At 39.2% G+C, this 17,065-nt stretch overlaps 2 protein-coding genes across 4 annotated transcripts in view; one reads left to right on the forward strand and one right to left on the reverse strand.

Annotated features, from left to right (window-relative positions):
* The window catches only part of LOC309616027 (uncharacterized protein), a 75,814-nt gene that overhangs the window by 28,188 nt on the left and 30,561 nt on the right, over positions 1 to 17,065 (forward strand). The window lies entirely within an intron of this gene.
* CCDC168 (coiled-coil domain containing 168) overlaps positions 1 to 17,065 on the reverse strand; it is a 40,845-nt gene continuing 23,780 nt past the window's right edge. The window contains exon 4 of the mRNA XM_082365768.1: positions 1 to 17,065. This exon is cut by the window's right edge and continues 14,419 nt beyond it. Within this exon, the coding sequence (XP_082221894.1) occupies positions 8,438 to 17,065 (8,628 nt within the window). The 3' untranslated portion in view covers positions 1 to 8,437.

Consider the following 17,065-nt stretch of genomic DNA (forward strand, 5'->3'; position numbering starts at 1 on the left):
GGAGAGGTGATATGGCTTATTTTGTAATAATTCTTGTAATCCTATGATGATGTGCATGTTCTAAATCTACTAATGAGTTGGCTAAGATGCAGTACTATGCTTTTCTGGATCTTTAGGGGGAATGTCTATCTGAGTTGCTGGGAAAGTCATGGAATTGTTTGTATGTTGTCCAGAGGAATCAGGAATAGATCTTTGACAGTTGTTTTATTTTTAAACTAGCAAACATCTTAAATATGAAATTTATATGTTGTAAAATGAAATAAGTAAAAATATAGGAATTTGGTAGTATGTTCTCCCTGCAGGGAACTATGAAGTTTAGAAGAAATGGAATGTTAAGTTGTATCAAGCTATTGCCGTTGCTGCAAGTAATAGAATTGCTTCCCCCCATCTCCCTCTCCCTCTGGATTTTTTTTTTTTGATCCATTTCACGCATTTCTTCTACACCCCACCCCATACCTCAGACAGCCACCAATCTGTCCTCTACATCCATGAGTTTGGGTTTTTTGTTTTTTGTTTTTTTGCTTGTTTTTAGATTCCACATATGAGATCATATGATCATATCTTTTTCTGTCTGACTTCTTTCACTTATTATAATGCCCTCAAGGTCCATCCATGTTGTCACAAATGGCAAGATTTCATTCTTTCTTTTAATGGCTGAAAAAATATATATATATATCAATCACATCCTTTTTACCCATTTATCCATCAGTGGACATTGAGGTTGTTTCTGTCTTGGCTATTGTCAATAATACTGCAACGAACATAGTGGTGCATGTATCTTTTTGAATTAGTGTTTTCATTTTCTTTGGATAAGTATCCAGAAAGTGGAATTGTTGGACCATATGGTGGCTCTATTTTTAAGTTTTTGAGGGACGTCCATACTGTCTTTCATAGTGGCTGCACCAATTTACATTCCCACCAATAATGCACAAGGGTTCCCTTTTCTCTGAATCCTTGCCAAAACTTGTTATTTCTTGTCTTTTTAAAAATTGAAGTATAGTTGACTTACAATATTGTACTAGTTTCAGGTGTACAGCAAAGTGATTCCGTTAGATTTTTGGCTATTGAGTTGTATGAGTTTTTTATACATTTTGGATATTAATCCCTTACCAGATATGTGATTTGCAAATATTTTCTCCCATTAAGTAGGTTTGCCTTTTCTGTTGATGGTTTCCTTTTCTGTGCAGAAACTTTTTTGATGCAGTCCTCCGCCTCCTCCGCCTCTGCCTCCTCCTTCTTCTTCTTCTTCCTGTTTTCCTCTTGTTTTGCTTTTGGTGTCAAATCCAAAAAATCATCAAGATTGATGTCAAGGAGATTACCATTTATGTTTTCTTCTAGGAGTTTTATGGTTTCAGGTCTTACATTCAAGTTTTTAATAAATTTTGAGTTAGTTTTTGTGTATGGTATAAGATAGTGGTCCAGTTTCATTCTTTTGCACGTGGCTGTCCAGTTTTCTCAACAGCATTTATTGAAGAAACTGCCTTCTCCCCTTTGTATATTCTTGCCTCCTTTGTTGTAGATTAATTGACCACATATGCATGGATTTATTTCTGGGATCTTTATTCTGCTCCATTGATCTATGTGTCTGTTTTTATGCCAATACCATATGTTTTGATTACTATGGCTTTGAAGTATAGTTTGAAATCAGGGAGCTTGATGCCTCCAGCTTTGTTCTTCTTTCTGAAGAGTGCTTTGGCTATTTGGGGTCTTTTGTGGTTTCATACAAATGTTAGGATTGTTTTTCTAGTTCTGTGAAAAATGCCATTGGACTTTTGACAGGGATTGCATTGACTCTGTAGATTGATTTGGGTAGTATGAACATTTTAACCATATTAATTCTTCCAATCCATGAGCATGGATATCTTTACATCTATTTGTGTCTTGTTCAATTTCTTCCATTAATGTCCTATAGTTTTCAGTGAACAGATCTTTCATGTCCTTGGTTAAATTCATTCCTAGGTATTTTATTCTTTTTGATGCAATTGTAAATGGAATTGTTTTCTAAATTTCTCTTTCTGATAGTTCATTATTAGTGTATAGAAACACAACAGATTTTTGTATATTGATTTTGTATCCTGTAACTTGACTGAATTCACTCTAGGTCCATCTTGCTCTCCCTGGCACAGTACTTGGCAATGACTATTTCTAAAAATTCCTACTAGTTGCTATTATTGAATGATAGTACAAGGGACAATAATCTGGACACTAGAAGTGCATATTATTCAAGATAACACCTGGATGTTATCAGAGTAGCACCTGGGGAAGCCAGTATAGAATATTTTAGTGAAATAATGGAAGCCTTTTAGAATGTGTGTCTGGTAGCTATTCGCATTTTACCACTCTTGTCATTCAATTAATTAAACAAATATTTGGGAAAAGAGAATTCTGAGAAGGGGAATAACTAGAGCAAAGACCCCAAGTGGAGGCATACCTAGTATATTCAAGGGACAGAAAGGAGGCCTGTGTGGCTAGAATGTAGTCAACGAAAGAGAAATATAAGATGAGCTTGGAAGGTTAGTAAAGAGCCAGATCACATAGCACCTTGGAGGCTGTTGTATGGACTTTGATTTTTTTGAGTAAAACGGGGCTTCACTGGAAGGTATTGAATAGCAGAGAGTGCTTTCAATATATTTCTTTGTTTTTCTTTTTTTTAAACAACTTTTTGCCTATGTAATGATTTTTTTAAAAATTTTATTTATTTTTGGCTGCGTCAGGTCTTAGCTGCGGCACGCAGGATCTTTTTTTTTTTTTTTTTAATTTATTTATTTTATACGTGTTGGGTATATGTTCATAGGAAGGCCACAAGTTTTGTGCCCCTTGTCACAATGAACCCTGATTCCTGTTGGGTGTGTTGTAAACAGACGAGCCATTTCTTCAGACCCCCTGCTCTGAGCACACCCCCAAGGATCTTTCATTGTGGCACGCGGGCTTCTCTCTAGTTGTGGCGTGTGGGCTCTGTAGCTGCAGCTTGCGGGCTCTATAGTTGTGGCATATGGGCTCAGTAGTTGATCTTTCATTGCGGCACATGGGCTCTTCGTTGGGGTATGCGGGCTTCTCTCTAGTTGTGGCACAGCAGCTCCAGAGTGTGCGGGCTTAGTTGCCCTGTGGTGTGTGGGATCTTAATTCCCCAACCAGGGATCAAACCCACGTCCCCTGTAATTGGAAGGCAGATTCTTAACCACTGGACCACCAGGGAAGTCCCTTTGTTTTTATTTTCAAAAATTTTATGGTGATGTATCTTGGCATGAATTTCTTTGGGTTTATCCTGTTTGGGAGTTTCTCACTGATTCTTTTGTCATTTCCATTTTCTGCTACTGAGCGCATTCAATGAGCCTTTTATTTCATTTTCCAGCTTGAAGAATTTCAACTGACTCTTCCTTTTACCCTGTATTTCTTTTCTGTGTCTTTATTATTTTTTTTTTCATTTGTTTCACGAGTGTTCATAATTGCTCATTGGAGCATTTTTTATGATGACTGATTTAAAATCTTACACAGATTCTTGTCTTTTCTCACTGAGGTGAGATGAGATGCTCCTGGTTCTTGGTGTGATGAGTAATATTTGAAGATATTCTGGACTTTTTTCTAGTTCCACTATAAATCTTCTAACTGGCCAGCTAGTTACCTTATTTGGTGGAAGTCTGGGCACCACCCTCAGGCTCTGTGGACACTTTACCTCTGGGCTGGTAGGATGGGGCCATGTGTCAGCTCATAGACAGGGAACAGTCTACACCGGCACTGTTCCCAGTGGAGAGAGGAAAGGGTGTGATTTATTCGTGGTATTTGGAAAAGACCAGGTATTGTGAAAAGGGTTCTGTACTGCTCAGCTTCCCATTCCCTGGTCCTTTGGGTACAGAGATCAGTCTTTTCTCGGGGCTTTTATTTCGCCTGCTCCCTTTGTTAGTGTTTCTGGGCGGTCCCAAACCTATGCCCTGTGGCCACGTGGAATTGGTTTAAATTGTGAGGGAAACACAGCGACATCTGTTGGACACAGCATGAACTACTAGCTCAAGGGACTTCACAATCATTCAATGGTGCTACGTTCCTTTGCATTATGTAAATTCTATGTGAAGCTGAGGTTTTTAGCTGTTGCGAAAAGAAAAGCAAGTACTGCACAAAAATCAACGTGAAGTGTCCAGTCTGATTCCCAAAGTTTGAAACGTTGTGCAGGGCCCAAGAGGTATACACATCCAACTAGTAAGTGTGGTTATTTAAGAATGAAATAAAAATATTTTTTTCTTTTGATTTATATTGCTTTTTTTTCAAGCAACTCCTAAGTGGTTAAGATATAAATCATAATTAAGTTGTTTGGACCTATGCTACTTAATATGCAGAATTGTTGGCTTATTTATTTTGCCCTAGGAGTGTAATGAAAAAAACCAGAGGCACTGAAAGCCCTGAGAAAGTTTGGTAACCTCTGACTCAAGGATGAATTCCTGCTGCTTTCTCTATTTCTTCCAAGTAATGCGTCCGGCCTTGCAGGGGTGTAGTTGTACGCAGTAGAACTAGGAAATTCTCAGACCTAAGTGTACATCTTGCTTATGACAAACGCTGTCTCTGTCCTCCCAAGTTCCCTCGTTACCTCAAAACACAAGCCTAAATCTCTCTCTCCAGTTTTAACGGCTCATGGCTACACCATCACCATCTGTTGTAACTTGGGTCTTTAAAGCCAGGAGGAAACACATGCCTTGGTTCCTCCAGAGTCTTGTGCGTCTAAAAGAAGGCAGGCCATGTGGGTCACCAGAAGATTTGGCTTGGGTGTTCATCATTTTGCCAATACCCATTCCAAATGGGTAATTCTTGACAGATGGCTTAGGACAAATAATTTTGGCCTCAGAACTGCTTTTGTTTTCTCCAGCAAAGATACCAGGAAGATATGCATATGTGTTGGGGAAATTAGATGCCCCAGGCTTTGTTTGTGTACGTATGCAAGACTGTCTCTTCTCGACCTGTTAACTGTGAGCTTCCCAAGTTGAGATTGTGCTTTGTTAGGTCCGGCACCCAGGACAAGGCCTGGCACATGGCAGACACTGAATAAATGTTTGTTGCTAGAATATGGAAATTAATTAATTAATATAATCTGATTTGCATAAGCAGATGTACCATAAAGGCTAAAGAAGCTTGAGCTTCAGGGCCTCAAAGATTTGTGAGAGTGAGACATTTTAACTCCAATTAGTTAAAAGTATTCTTGCTTTCCACTTTGATTTACACTTTGTCACATCTGACTTCGTGTTTGGGGGTTTAGGCTCAGGGGAAGTTGAGTCAGGATGCATTTAGTTTGGTTTTAGTGGGCTTCATGTTTATGTGATTGACATTCACTTCTGTCTATAACTATGCTGGCCATCCTGGTATAGAGATAAGTTCTAGGAATCCTGCCCACTGGGAAGGACACATCCCAGGTTGGGACTTGAGGGTGCAAGGCTATATAGCTTCCTACAGTGCCCAGAGCAGGAGGAATATGTGTAACAGAGGAGAAACAAGACTTGGAAGATTTGGATAGCAAACTGGAAAAGTCTTCCATGCATCAGGTGTGTAAGATTATAAGCTATAAATCATTCTCTACAACACCTAGTCAAAAAGGACGTTCTTTTCCAAAAGGAAGATAATCAAAAGAGCAGATGCAGTCACTATACTTTCTTTTTTAATGAGGATTCCATGACATAGAGTTTATGATATTTGTTTCTGGAGTACAAACCTATACTAGTACCACAAACAGCAAGGGCATCTGTGGGCAAAGTAACACATTTTTTATGCATCTCAGCTTGTCAGCTTGCATCTTACAGTACTTTCTACATCCTGTTCGGATGAAGTCTGGTGGTTCCAGATGAAATGGTGTGCTAAATGGTCACTGAGTCAGCAAAGGTGCCTGAACTTTCTAAATTGTTAATAATAAACAACAAGTGTTGATCAACCCCCAGAAGACTGGTTTACTTTTGATCTCTATAGGAAAAATTGTATTACAAAATTGTTGTTTTATGAAGGGTGATCAAAGAGCATGCAGCCAAAAAAAAAAAAGTAGGAAAAAAGTGTACTAAGCAGTTAATAACAAGTATAAAAAGCAGTTATTTTTTTTTGGACTCATGATGGTTTTAGTTTGATCAGCTTTATACAATTTGAAATGTGTATTGATTTCTCACTCTAAATAAATATTCCCTTTCATATCTAATTTGGTATTCAAAATTTTGTAATATTTTTCAAATAGAATGACAAATAGACATTTGATGTCTCAGTGCAAGTTCTTCACAATACGAGAACTAGTCACTTAATCCCTCCCTACCATTGATGGTAAAAAATTTTGCTATTTCAGCTATAACAGCTCTAAGTATATAACAGCTCTCTATAACATATAACTATATAACAGCCCTAGAGAACATGTAACTATAGGACAGCTCTATACAGCAGATAAATATATAATAGCCCTATAGCTGTGACAGCTCTAATTTGCATTGCCAGAAGTGACAGGCAGTCTTCTGAAACACTGCATTTTACTCTAAATGGTGCACACTGTGTAATCTATTTAAAGACCTTTTAAGGAACAAGCAGGAATTCAAAGTTAAATAATTTCAATCTGAAATGGGGACACTATCAGCAAACTGCAGGTTGTGGGAAACTCTACAGAACAAACAACCTGGTTTCTTCAATTTGAAAAAATTGTAAAAAAAAAAAAAAGCAATGGAATGGGAACTATTAGAAAATGACATTCATGAGATAGTTGGAAATCATCTGACTGAATATTTGATATTACGTAATTATTGTTACTTCTTAGATATGAGATGGTTGTTAAAAATAGTTATCTTGTAGAGATATGTAAAATATTTTTAGATAAATTTATATACCTGTAATTTGTTTCAAAACACTAATGGAGAAGTGGATGAGGCAGGTATGACAATAGGTTAAGTTTAAGGGCTGAGTGAGGGGCACATAGAGGTACATTATACTATTGTCTTTTTTGTGTGTGTATGCTCAAAATTCTCTATAATAAAAAGTAGTAAAATACTCAATTTGATTGTCAAACCCAACAGACATGACTCAGATGCCAAGACCATCATACGGATGACAGAATCTAGTGCGTGGCTGTAGTGCCTGTCTTGGGGAGTTAAAGTCTTGATAAATGTCAAGAAGTGAAACAATTTCATTGTTTCTATTATTAAAATTAGAAGTTGTGTGTAAGTTGTATACAATTAGATACTTTCCTTGGTAAAAAACAAATTGGAAATTTTTATAGTTTTGTATTTTATTAAGCATGCCCAAATATTCCACACATAGGAAATATGTGTTTTAAAGAGATCAAGTAGCATTTATAATAGAGGAAGCATTGTTATCCTAGCATGAATATAATGGTGATATGAAAAATATAATCAAATGATTAACATTATGGAATTTTTATGAGGCAAAAAAAATGTTTTTGTTTTCCAAATGAGACCAATATTTTATTTACATACAAGAAATAAGCCAGTACAAAATACATTCAAAAAAATTCACTTGGCGCTAAAAATTCCACCACCACCCCACCCCCAATCTCACACATCTGGGTTCTTCTCCTGGCAGCCCCTGGGTCAACTCAGCTTTCCTGGGCCTCCTGCAAGAGCCTGGGGGCAGGGGGCGGGGTCACCAACCCTGAGGGCAAAGGTGAGGGTGCACTGCTGGTAGTGCTCCAGATCACACTGCATCTCGCAATCACCTCTGTCTACAGGTGGACCTGCTCCATCCCCCACCAGGGCCCTGGCAGCCCAGGGCAGGTGGTAAGAGGAGGGCAGGTAGTTCAGGTGCACTGAGAGGTGTCTCCCTTCACCTGGCAGTGCTGTGGGGCGGCTCCCTGCCCCTCCCAGAGGATGCAGTGGCAGGTGCTCTGTGCCGAGGTCCCCAAGTGCCTTGATGCCCTAGCCATGGCAGGTGGTGAGCAGGTACGGGTCACAGAGCTGCTGTGGGTTCCACTTGTGGTTGGGGACAAGGACAAAGCCGTCAGAGGAAACTGGGTTCTCAAAACCAGTACTTATCCCTGTATCTTGTGACATCTGACATTGTTGAACCCTCGCTGCTACTTGAAACTGTCTCCCTTCAGTATCTATGTCCTCCTACCTTTCAGGGTGCTCCCAATCTCATGTATGGGCTACAATTCCTCCGACTCACCCTTCAGTCATGGGGGGGGGCGTGGGAAGGGTGGGAAGGGGGCTTGGGCATCTGTGGGCTTCTCCTCTGGGGATTATAAGGAGGTAGCATAAACTGAGGGGAGATTTCACGCATGGCTGGACCAAACCGGAAATCATCTGCTTTCCCATCCATCCCTCCCAGAACTGTGCAAATCTACTGTAGAAATAAAAGGTATCAGTTTAGAAAACACTTCATGAGGAAACCATTTGACTTTATATGATTGTATTTTTCAAAGAATATCACAAGAGTGACCAGCTTTCCCCTCGAGATGAATCTTGATATGGTAACATCATTTTTGACGAGCAAGGCTGAAGGACCCTAACAGCGACCCCAGCAGCTTTTTGGATGAACTCCATATGTTGCAAGAACTTGAAATCTTGGCCACCAGGGGAATTCTGAAGTTCTTCTTCCTTAAAGTGCTGGGGGGAATAGTCCAGCGAACGGTTTGGGGTATAATCTCCAGCGAGTCTGATGGTATACAGGCATAAAAAAATGGCTGGTTTTGTTTTCCTTCAGAATGGAAGCTGATATCCTCTTGAGGAGGTTTTGATGCTGACTTATGTTTGCTTGGGAAATAATCTGATCTTTCTGACTCATAATCCCGTACTTTCTCCTTTCTTGTGTGTTTCTCTTTACTCTGTGTATAACTGTCATCACATTCCCAAGGAGTGTTGTTCTTTCTAGATATATCCATTTTGGCCTTCTTCCGTTCTTTGCTTTCTGAATGCCTGTGAGGTTTGCCTTGGCTTTTTGCAAGATGTAATTTAATGTCTGATTCCATTAAGGGGACTAAAGAATAACATTTTCCGCTCCTTGTAGTCTGCGAAAGCTTCTCTTCACTGAACGGAATGGAAGATGATACAGACAAAACCTCTACAGTATTTAAGGAACTGTGACACCATGGGTCAGGAGGTCGCATTTTGGAAGATGAACTATGTTTCCTGCTTTTGTGAGATTCATAAGAAGGTGGTGTCATTTTGGAGGATGACCTATGTTTCCTGCTTTTGTGGGATTCATAAGAAGGTGGTGTCACAATTGAGGAATGTTTTTGATAGCCTCTAATATGATGGGAACCTGAATCTTCACTGTAAAGTGGTTTCAAATCAGTTTTGATTTTTTTCTTCTTGTAGAGATTTTCCACAGGCATGCCTTTCTGTAATTCAAACAGAATATTCTGTGATTTCCAACTTAAATAAGGGTTGGCATCTGAAAACATACATTCTTCACTCTCGTGTACATCAAGAGCTGAGCATTCCTCCAAGTTATCTGAACTCTCAATATTTGTCTGACTATCAGTAAAACCTTCAAAATTCTGAATTGAATGGGAATCAACTAAATCCTGAGTCTTTTCCTGAGTCTTTAAGTCAACAGATTCACATGTATTTGTTTCTTGAAACCATACATGACATCGTTTATCTTTTTCTGGAGTCACATGAGATTTTAACTTTGAAAGAGCCATGGTATCTTTCTGCACTGTGTTGTGTTGATCAGGGTCAGAGGCACACACCTGGGTGGGCTCCAAGAAATTTCTGACTAATGATGAGTTTTCATGGAAACTTTGCTTTTTGAAAGAGATATGTTCTTCTAACAGGCTTGTATCAATGGAAAGACCACCACTTTCTCCACTATTGTCTATTTTTTTACGTATTGCAACTGTCTGTAATTTAAGAATATGTTTGGGAAGTGCATTTGGCTTAGGGAACATACTTTTGACTGGAGAGCCCAGGAGAAAATGAAGGTATTTGTATTGTAAATCAAGATCTATTTGATGAAGAGATTTTTCCTCAAAAAGTAACAAAACTCTGTTTTTTCGTTTTGGTACTTTGACACCAGAATGAATACATTTAGATAAAGGTTTCCTTCCATCCTGAGCCCTGGCCATCGTGTAAGATTCTCTTACAATTCTGGGAAAGGCTTTCATTTGAATCTCCAGTGTTTTCATAGAAAAGTGTATGAGAAGTTTGTTTTTTTCTCCTACTGAATAGTTTTGGAGAATATGAGGCAATGTCATCTCTCTAGCAGAAGTCAAAGGAGATGTTCCACTTTCTAGCTCATTTATACTCTTTAACTTTGTAATGATCTTTTCACTGCCCCTTGAAACATCATTAACAATCAGTGACTTCATACAGCTGACAGGAGGTGAGTCTTTTTGGTATTTGTGCTTTAGGTTAAATTCTATAGTATCAATCCCTTCCAGAGACAAAAAGAACATTTTTTTATGTCTTGGATAGAGCTTCCAACTGTTATGTTTTGAAATAGCCAGTTTTTGATAAAAGTTGAACTTTTGGAAGGATTGTTTTACCACCTCTGGTATCAAATTCAGTTTTATTTCAGGTGCTTTTGACTCTAAATGATTAGTGGGCTTGGTTTTTTCTTTGCAAGTAAAATTTTCTAAAATAGGTTTTGGCTGCAATTTGTGACATATTGTCATGGATGTTGCATCTGGACCCCCTGCCAAAGGTGGTGACTTCCAATCATCAGTCTTATTGTCTTTTACTTTTTCCAGTATATTAGGAAAAAATTTGTCTCGAATCATATTTTTTACCTGGGATTCAATGACATTTTTAATCGCTTCATAAAGAGGAAGTAAACTTTCTGCACTTGGACTATCTGCCACTATTTTTATTTCATTACTTTTAACTTGGGGTGGTACAGGCACAGTTCCTGGAGAAGTTTTTTGTTGCTGGACCTTTTGTATGGCTGTGTCCTGCACAGGTTCACTCTGATCCCTATGCTTGGGTGGCGAGGCACACTCCATGGTATCAAATAGTTGAGTCTCATCTTGTGGTTCTTCTACCCATGGAGGAAAACTCTTCATATTTAGGGTACTTCTCATGTGAGTTTCCACATTTTCCTTTGGATCTTTAGACATGAATGGACACTCTGTAGGTGTCTGAATGGGTTTTGGTGCCTTCTCTTGCTTGATCATAAGCAAGTCAGGTTCTTTTACGATCCTTGAGATATCATCGCGTGGAACAACACTTTCTTTTGTTTGTGGAGCTAAATTTTTATATATTTCACTGCTAAGGTTTGCTTCTGATTTGACACTAGGAAGTTTGTGCATTTGTCGTTCATCCACCATGAAGGGCTGGGAATCCTGTGGAACTGTCTTTGTAAAATTCTGGTCCCCTTCTTTTACAGTGCTTGAGCTGTCCCTCTTCATAGTTTCACTAGCGTTTGGTGATTTCTTCTGGAATTTTGAAAGACAGGTTCTCTTTGCTCTTTCTAGGTTTATCTCAGATTTTACTGTTTCTTTAGTCTGAGATGGACTCATCATGGAAATAGAAAGACTTCTGACAAATATTCCTGAGGCATCTTCTCTCCACAAAGCTATTTTCTTTGGTTTGTTAAAGTTATACTCTAATTTCTTTCGATTGCTTGGAGTACCATGTCCTGTATTGCCTAGAATCTGTAGAACTGGATGCTTTGGGGTTTTCATATTTAAATATTTGGGGCTCAATTCTCTTTTCAAGTCTGCTATTGTTAATCTGCCTTTCTGGCCTCCAAATTTGGGAGAAAGAGGAATATAGGCGTAAAATGAATCCAGAACATGTTTTTGAAACATTTTTTGTGGCTGAATGTTTTGTTTTGCACCAGACACTTCTCGTTCCTTTTTATGTTTTTGCTTGATTAGGCAGCTGTTTGCCATATGAGTGATTACCTGACTCTTAATTTGAGGTTCCTCTGCCTTTAGAGATGCAGTGTTCAGGTTTACTGTATTGCTTGTGTCCATTTTTATTGTCTCCTTCTCCAGATTAACAACGGTGTGTTTGTGCATTTCTATTTTGTCGTCTTCCAGATGGACAGCTATATTTGTGTCTATTTGTAATATCTCTTCTTTTATTTGTAACCTTTTTTGCACCAGATTTCTAGTAGAGCTTGTGTCAGTTTTGTTTTTTTCCTCCAGATCTCCAGATTGAAGTGCAAAAGTCCAGCAGGAGGAAATAGACTTCTGAGGTGATTCTAGACTGTGTTCCTCTTGTTCTGGAACAAGCAATGTCTGCTCCCTGTTCCCTCTTTGGGCATCAAACTCTGTAATATCCATGTGTATTCCTGGTAGTATTTGTATTCCGGGGTACACTGTAGTTTGCTTGTGCATATCTATTTCCAGTGGTGTCTTCTGCTTTACATTTTGAAGTGGAATCTTCAGAGAAAGGCTAGAATCCACCCTGGTCTTCTGTCCACTCCCAGACTGCACCAACACTTGCTTTTTCATGACAACTTCTTTTTCTATATTTTGGGGGTCATTTGACTCTGTGATATTCATTTTCTCAAGTGATTCCTTTGTCTGTGGTGCTAACACTTTGGGAGAGGACATTTCACTTATTTTTTCATTATTTCGTCTGTCTTCCTCTGGCCTATCAAATTTACATGACTCTGCAGATCCTGGAGATGATTTTGATAAAGTTTCTTGTTGGTAGGCACCTTGCTCTGAAGCAGAAAATCCTTCTGAACTGACAGGGGAGCCAAGTGTGGCATATATGCCCTTGGATAGTTTCCTTGGAAGTGAAACTAAAACCTGAGGACTTATTTTATGGTTTAAGTTATTCATTATTTCCGTTTCTTTCTTCAGATTTTCGATTTTAGTTAGATCCATCATGGGGAAGGAAAGAACCATAGTAAAAGTTTCTGGTTTGTATTTTTCTCCCTGAGCTTCTGGCCCTGAAAAGAAACATTCCAGCCTTTTCCCACTTGTAATGGTACCAAATCCTGTGAAATAAAAGTCCTCATGCTGTGAATTTAAAAGTAACCGACTCAAATATCCTTCAGATTTGACTTGTGGAGGTTCTTTCCTTCGCTGTACACTGATCATGAAGTTTGAGGTCCACTGTTGCACGGCCTCTTCTGGCACTGAGTGTTCTGCATTTTTAACAATTTCACTCTCACCAGCAGCTGACTCTCTAATTGCTGTTTTCTGGGTATCTGATGATTCCTGGAGATTCTGCTGTGGACGAGAGGATCCCATGATTCCTGGTGTGTCTTTGTCTATTTTGCTCCCTGACTCTAGATAAAGAGGTGCTGATGGGATGGAAAGAAAAGTTCTTGTCAGAACCATACATGGTTCATCTTTACCTTTGTGCACTTTTCCCCCTGGCTCTTTAATAACATTCAACACAAATTCCTTTGTACTAAGGACATGTGGTATTGGTGAAATCGTTGCCTCTTTGTGATGTGTCCTGAGCCTCATATCTACTTTTTTCACATCATACTTTTTTTCTTTCTCTGACATATGTTGTTTTCTTTTTATTACATCACTACCAATTCCCTTCATATCTGGTCTCTTCTTTGCATCTGATAATGCTGAAAGCATTCGTGGAAGTAGAGAGGGTTTTTTAATTCCAAGCCTTCCTTCATCTACTTGTGTACCTTTATCCAATTTCAGCTTAGTTGGAGGTTTGGAAACATAAATGTTTCTTACCACCGTACTGGGTGGTTTACCTTGACTTTCCTGTTTCTTTTGCTCTATCCCTCCAATGTTCAGATATAATTCTGTTCTGTGGAGCATATATGAAGAAGGTGACTTCTTGGACTTCAAAGTTATATCTTTGGTGTGCATCGCACCTCTCCTATCTACCGTTTTTTCTCTTTCCCTCTCTTCTTTCTCAGGCATAGGTTGTTCCTCGTTTTGAGCATCTTTCATGGTATCACCACTAATTGAATATGTATGTACTATTGGCCCTGCATTTGATATTCTGGGCAAAACAGACCTTTTAAGTGCTAGCATTTCATTGTCGACTTGTATTTCTTTATCTATTTTGAGGGCAGGGAGAGATGGTGATGAAGTAGAACATTTCGTCAGGTTTTGACCAACTTTCATGGTATCAGCACTGATTGAATCTGTTTGTACTATTTCCCCTGCATACGATATTCTCAGCAAAACAGACCTTTTAAGTGCTAGCATTTCATTATTGACTTGTACTTCTTTATCCAATTTGACGGCAGGGAGAGATGGTGATGAAGTAGAAGATTTGGTCAGGTTTTGAACATCTTTCATGGTATCACCACTAGTTGAATCTGTATGTACCATTTCCCCTGCATACGATATTCTCGGCAAAACAGACCTTTTAAGTGCTAGCATTTCATCATTGACTTGTACTTCTTTATCCAATTTGAGGGCAGGGAGAGATGGTGATGAAGTAGAAGATTTGGTCAGAACCATACCTGGTCCATCTTTACTTTTCTGCATCTCCTTTTCATGATGCTTGGGGGACACGAGGTTTCCTCTTTCTACTCCATCCTCTTCCTTGTTCTGGGGCAAATGTTTTTCTTTTGGGGGACTGATGACAGTATCACTAGCCACTGGCTCTGCATGTACCACTTCCTCAGAACCTGATGATTTCTGGAAGTTTACTGGGGGAAAAGAGGGTCTTGATAACATTGGCATGCCCTCTTCTCTGATGCTGGTGTTTTTGTCAAGGTGAAGAGGAGAAGATTTAGAAGTGCAAGTCTCAGTCAGTGTTACATCACCCGGCTCCCATTTATCTTCCTGAACCTTCCCTTCTTGCCCTTTAGTTTTCCACTGAAGGTCACTTAGATTGTATGTAAGTAAAATAGGTGATTCTTTTGCTTCCAAATCCATATTATTGTGGTCCACTCTACTATTCATATCCACATATTTCTCTCTCTCCTTCTCTTCTTTCTGTAGCATGTGTTCTTTTAATTTTTTTACATCTTTTGAAAGTTGTCCCTCATTGGTTTCAGCATATTCTGATGATTCCTTGGACTGTGCTTGTGGGAGAGGCAATTTTGTAATTCTTATCATGTACCGCTCTCCTTCTGTTGTATCAGATTTAAGATACGGTAGAGCCAGTAAAGAAGTATAAATGTTTTTCAGTTTTGTGACTAGTTCACTGTCCTCTCTCTGTACCCTTCTCTTTTGCTCTTTAATTTTCCACTTCAATTCTTTGGTATCACGTATATGTGAAAGTGGTAATTCCTTTGTGTTCTGATGCATAGATATCAGGAGCACTTTGTCTTGAGTATCTGTTTTGAGTCTAACTTCCTCTTTTAACATATAACCATCACATGACCTAGTATCTGCTTTTTCACTTGGGAGCACTTTGTCTTCAATACCTGTTTTGAGTCTATCTTTGTCTTTTAACGAATAACCATCAAATGACTTAGCATCTGCTTTTTTGCTTGGATTGAATGGATCATAAACCTTCAGTGGTGAAAAACAGGATTGTGCTATTCTTTCTGTGTCTTCCTTTTCATTCCTGCTAGTGTCCCATTTCAGGTAAGATGGAGAAAGTAAGGAGGCACGAGTTTCCCTCAGAACAATTTCTGGCTCACCTTTGCTGTCCTGCACTTCCTTCCCTTGCTCTTTGACAGTCAAAGGTAGTCTGTTTCTACTGAGTAGATGTGTAAGTGGGGATGTATGGGCTTCCAAAGTTATTATTTTGGGGTATATTCTATCTTTCTTGTCTTTTGTTTTTACTCTGACCTTTGTCTCTCTATATGGCGTATGTCCATTAGTTTTTATTATTACATTACATGAGCTAATACCTTGACTGGACTCTGCATATCTGATTTTCCCTGCACCTGATGACTCAGGGAGCTGAAATGGTGGAGGAGAGAATCCTGCAACTGCAGGCAAGTCTTCGTCTCCTTTGGTTCCTGCATCCAATCTATGGTGAGATACAGAAGGCGAGGAAGGAGGAGTTTTTGTTGGAGCCACATCAAGGTCTTCTGTTCTTCCCTGCCCCTGTTCTACTCTCTCCTCAATGCTCGGCCATGGTTCCTTTCTCCTACTTAGAGCACCGTGCTCAGCAACACTGAACACATGAGATGGGGCCGATGTCTTTGCCTTGAAATCTGTGCCACTGGCGCGCACTGAGCCGCTCATGGCTGCTGTTTGTACTCTGTCCTTTTCTTTTGGTGGTGGATGTTGTTTTCCTTTCTTTCTGTGGCTATCAGTTGACCTTGGAGGTGCTATCTGCACTGAAGGCAATGAATCTTGGAGCTCAGGGGGTGGCACATAATTCCTTATGATTCCTGGACCACCTTCTTCTTCTGTTGTTGTGTCAAATTTAAGATGAACTGAAGAGGTGACAAAAGGACAAATTTTGCTCAGAAGCACGACTGTGTCCCTTCTGCCTTCTTGCCCCCTTTTCACTTGCTCTTTGATGTTCACTTGCAGTTTCTTTGCTTTGAGTATATGGAAAAGGGGTGATTTCTTTGCCTTCAAAGCTAAGCACTTGGGATGCATTAGGTCTCTCACAAAAATATTTGCTTTATCCTCTTCTTTCTGTGTCATGTATTTTGTTCTTTTCAAATCACTTGAGATATCATTCACAGGTGACAGTGTGTATTTTAATTTCTCTGCATTTGATGATTCCCTGTGCCATGAGGATGGAATACCGGGTTTTATTACTCCTTGCTTCTCTTTCTTGCCTTCTATAACTTTGCTTAATGTAAACTGAGGTAGACAAGGTCCTGTCAGAACCTCATCTAGTTCACTTCTTCTTTCCTGTACATGTCCCAAGTCTTTTCTTCTGTTTGTCTGTACTTCTCTAATTTGGGGGCTACACCTGCCAGGGGTATTGGGTACATGTGGAAGTGGTAATACCTTTGCCTTGGAAGTTGTCTCTTTGGAGTACATTATATATTTCATATTTACTATTTTTCCTCTATCCTTTCCTTTCTGGGGCATATATACGTTTGCTGCTTGTACATCACTTGTGCTATCACCCTTGATGAACTCTTTATTTTCTTTTTTCACTACATCTGATGATTTCTGGTGTGATGGTTCTGGAAGAGAGTACCTTCTTACTTCAGCTCTGTAGTCTGCCTCTTTTATTCTTGTATCCAATTTAAAAGAAGTAGCAGGTATGGAAGTACGTGTCAAAATCACACTTGGTTCACCCTGAATTCTTTGTATCTTTTTCTTTTGTTCTTTGATGTCCAACTGGATTTC

Source organism: Balaenoptera borealis (genome assembly GCF_965194805.1).
Source record: "Balaenoptera borealis genome assembly, chromosome: 18".
Lineage (NCBI taxonomy): Eukaryota > Metazoa > Chordata > Mammalia > Artiodactyla > Balaenopteridae > Balaenoptera > Balaenoptera borealis.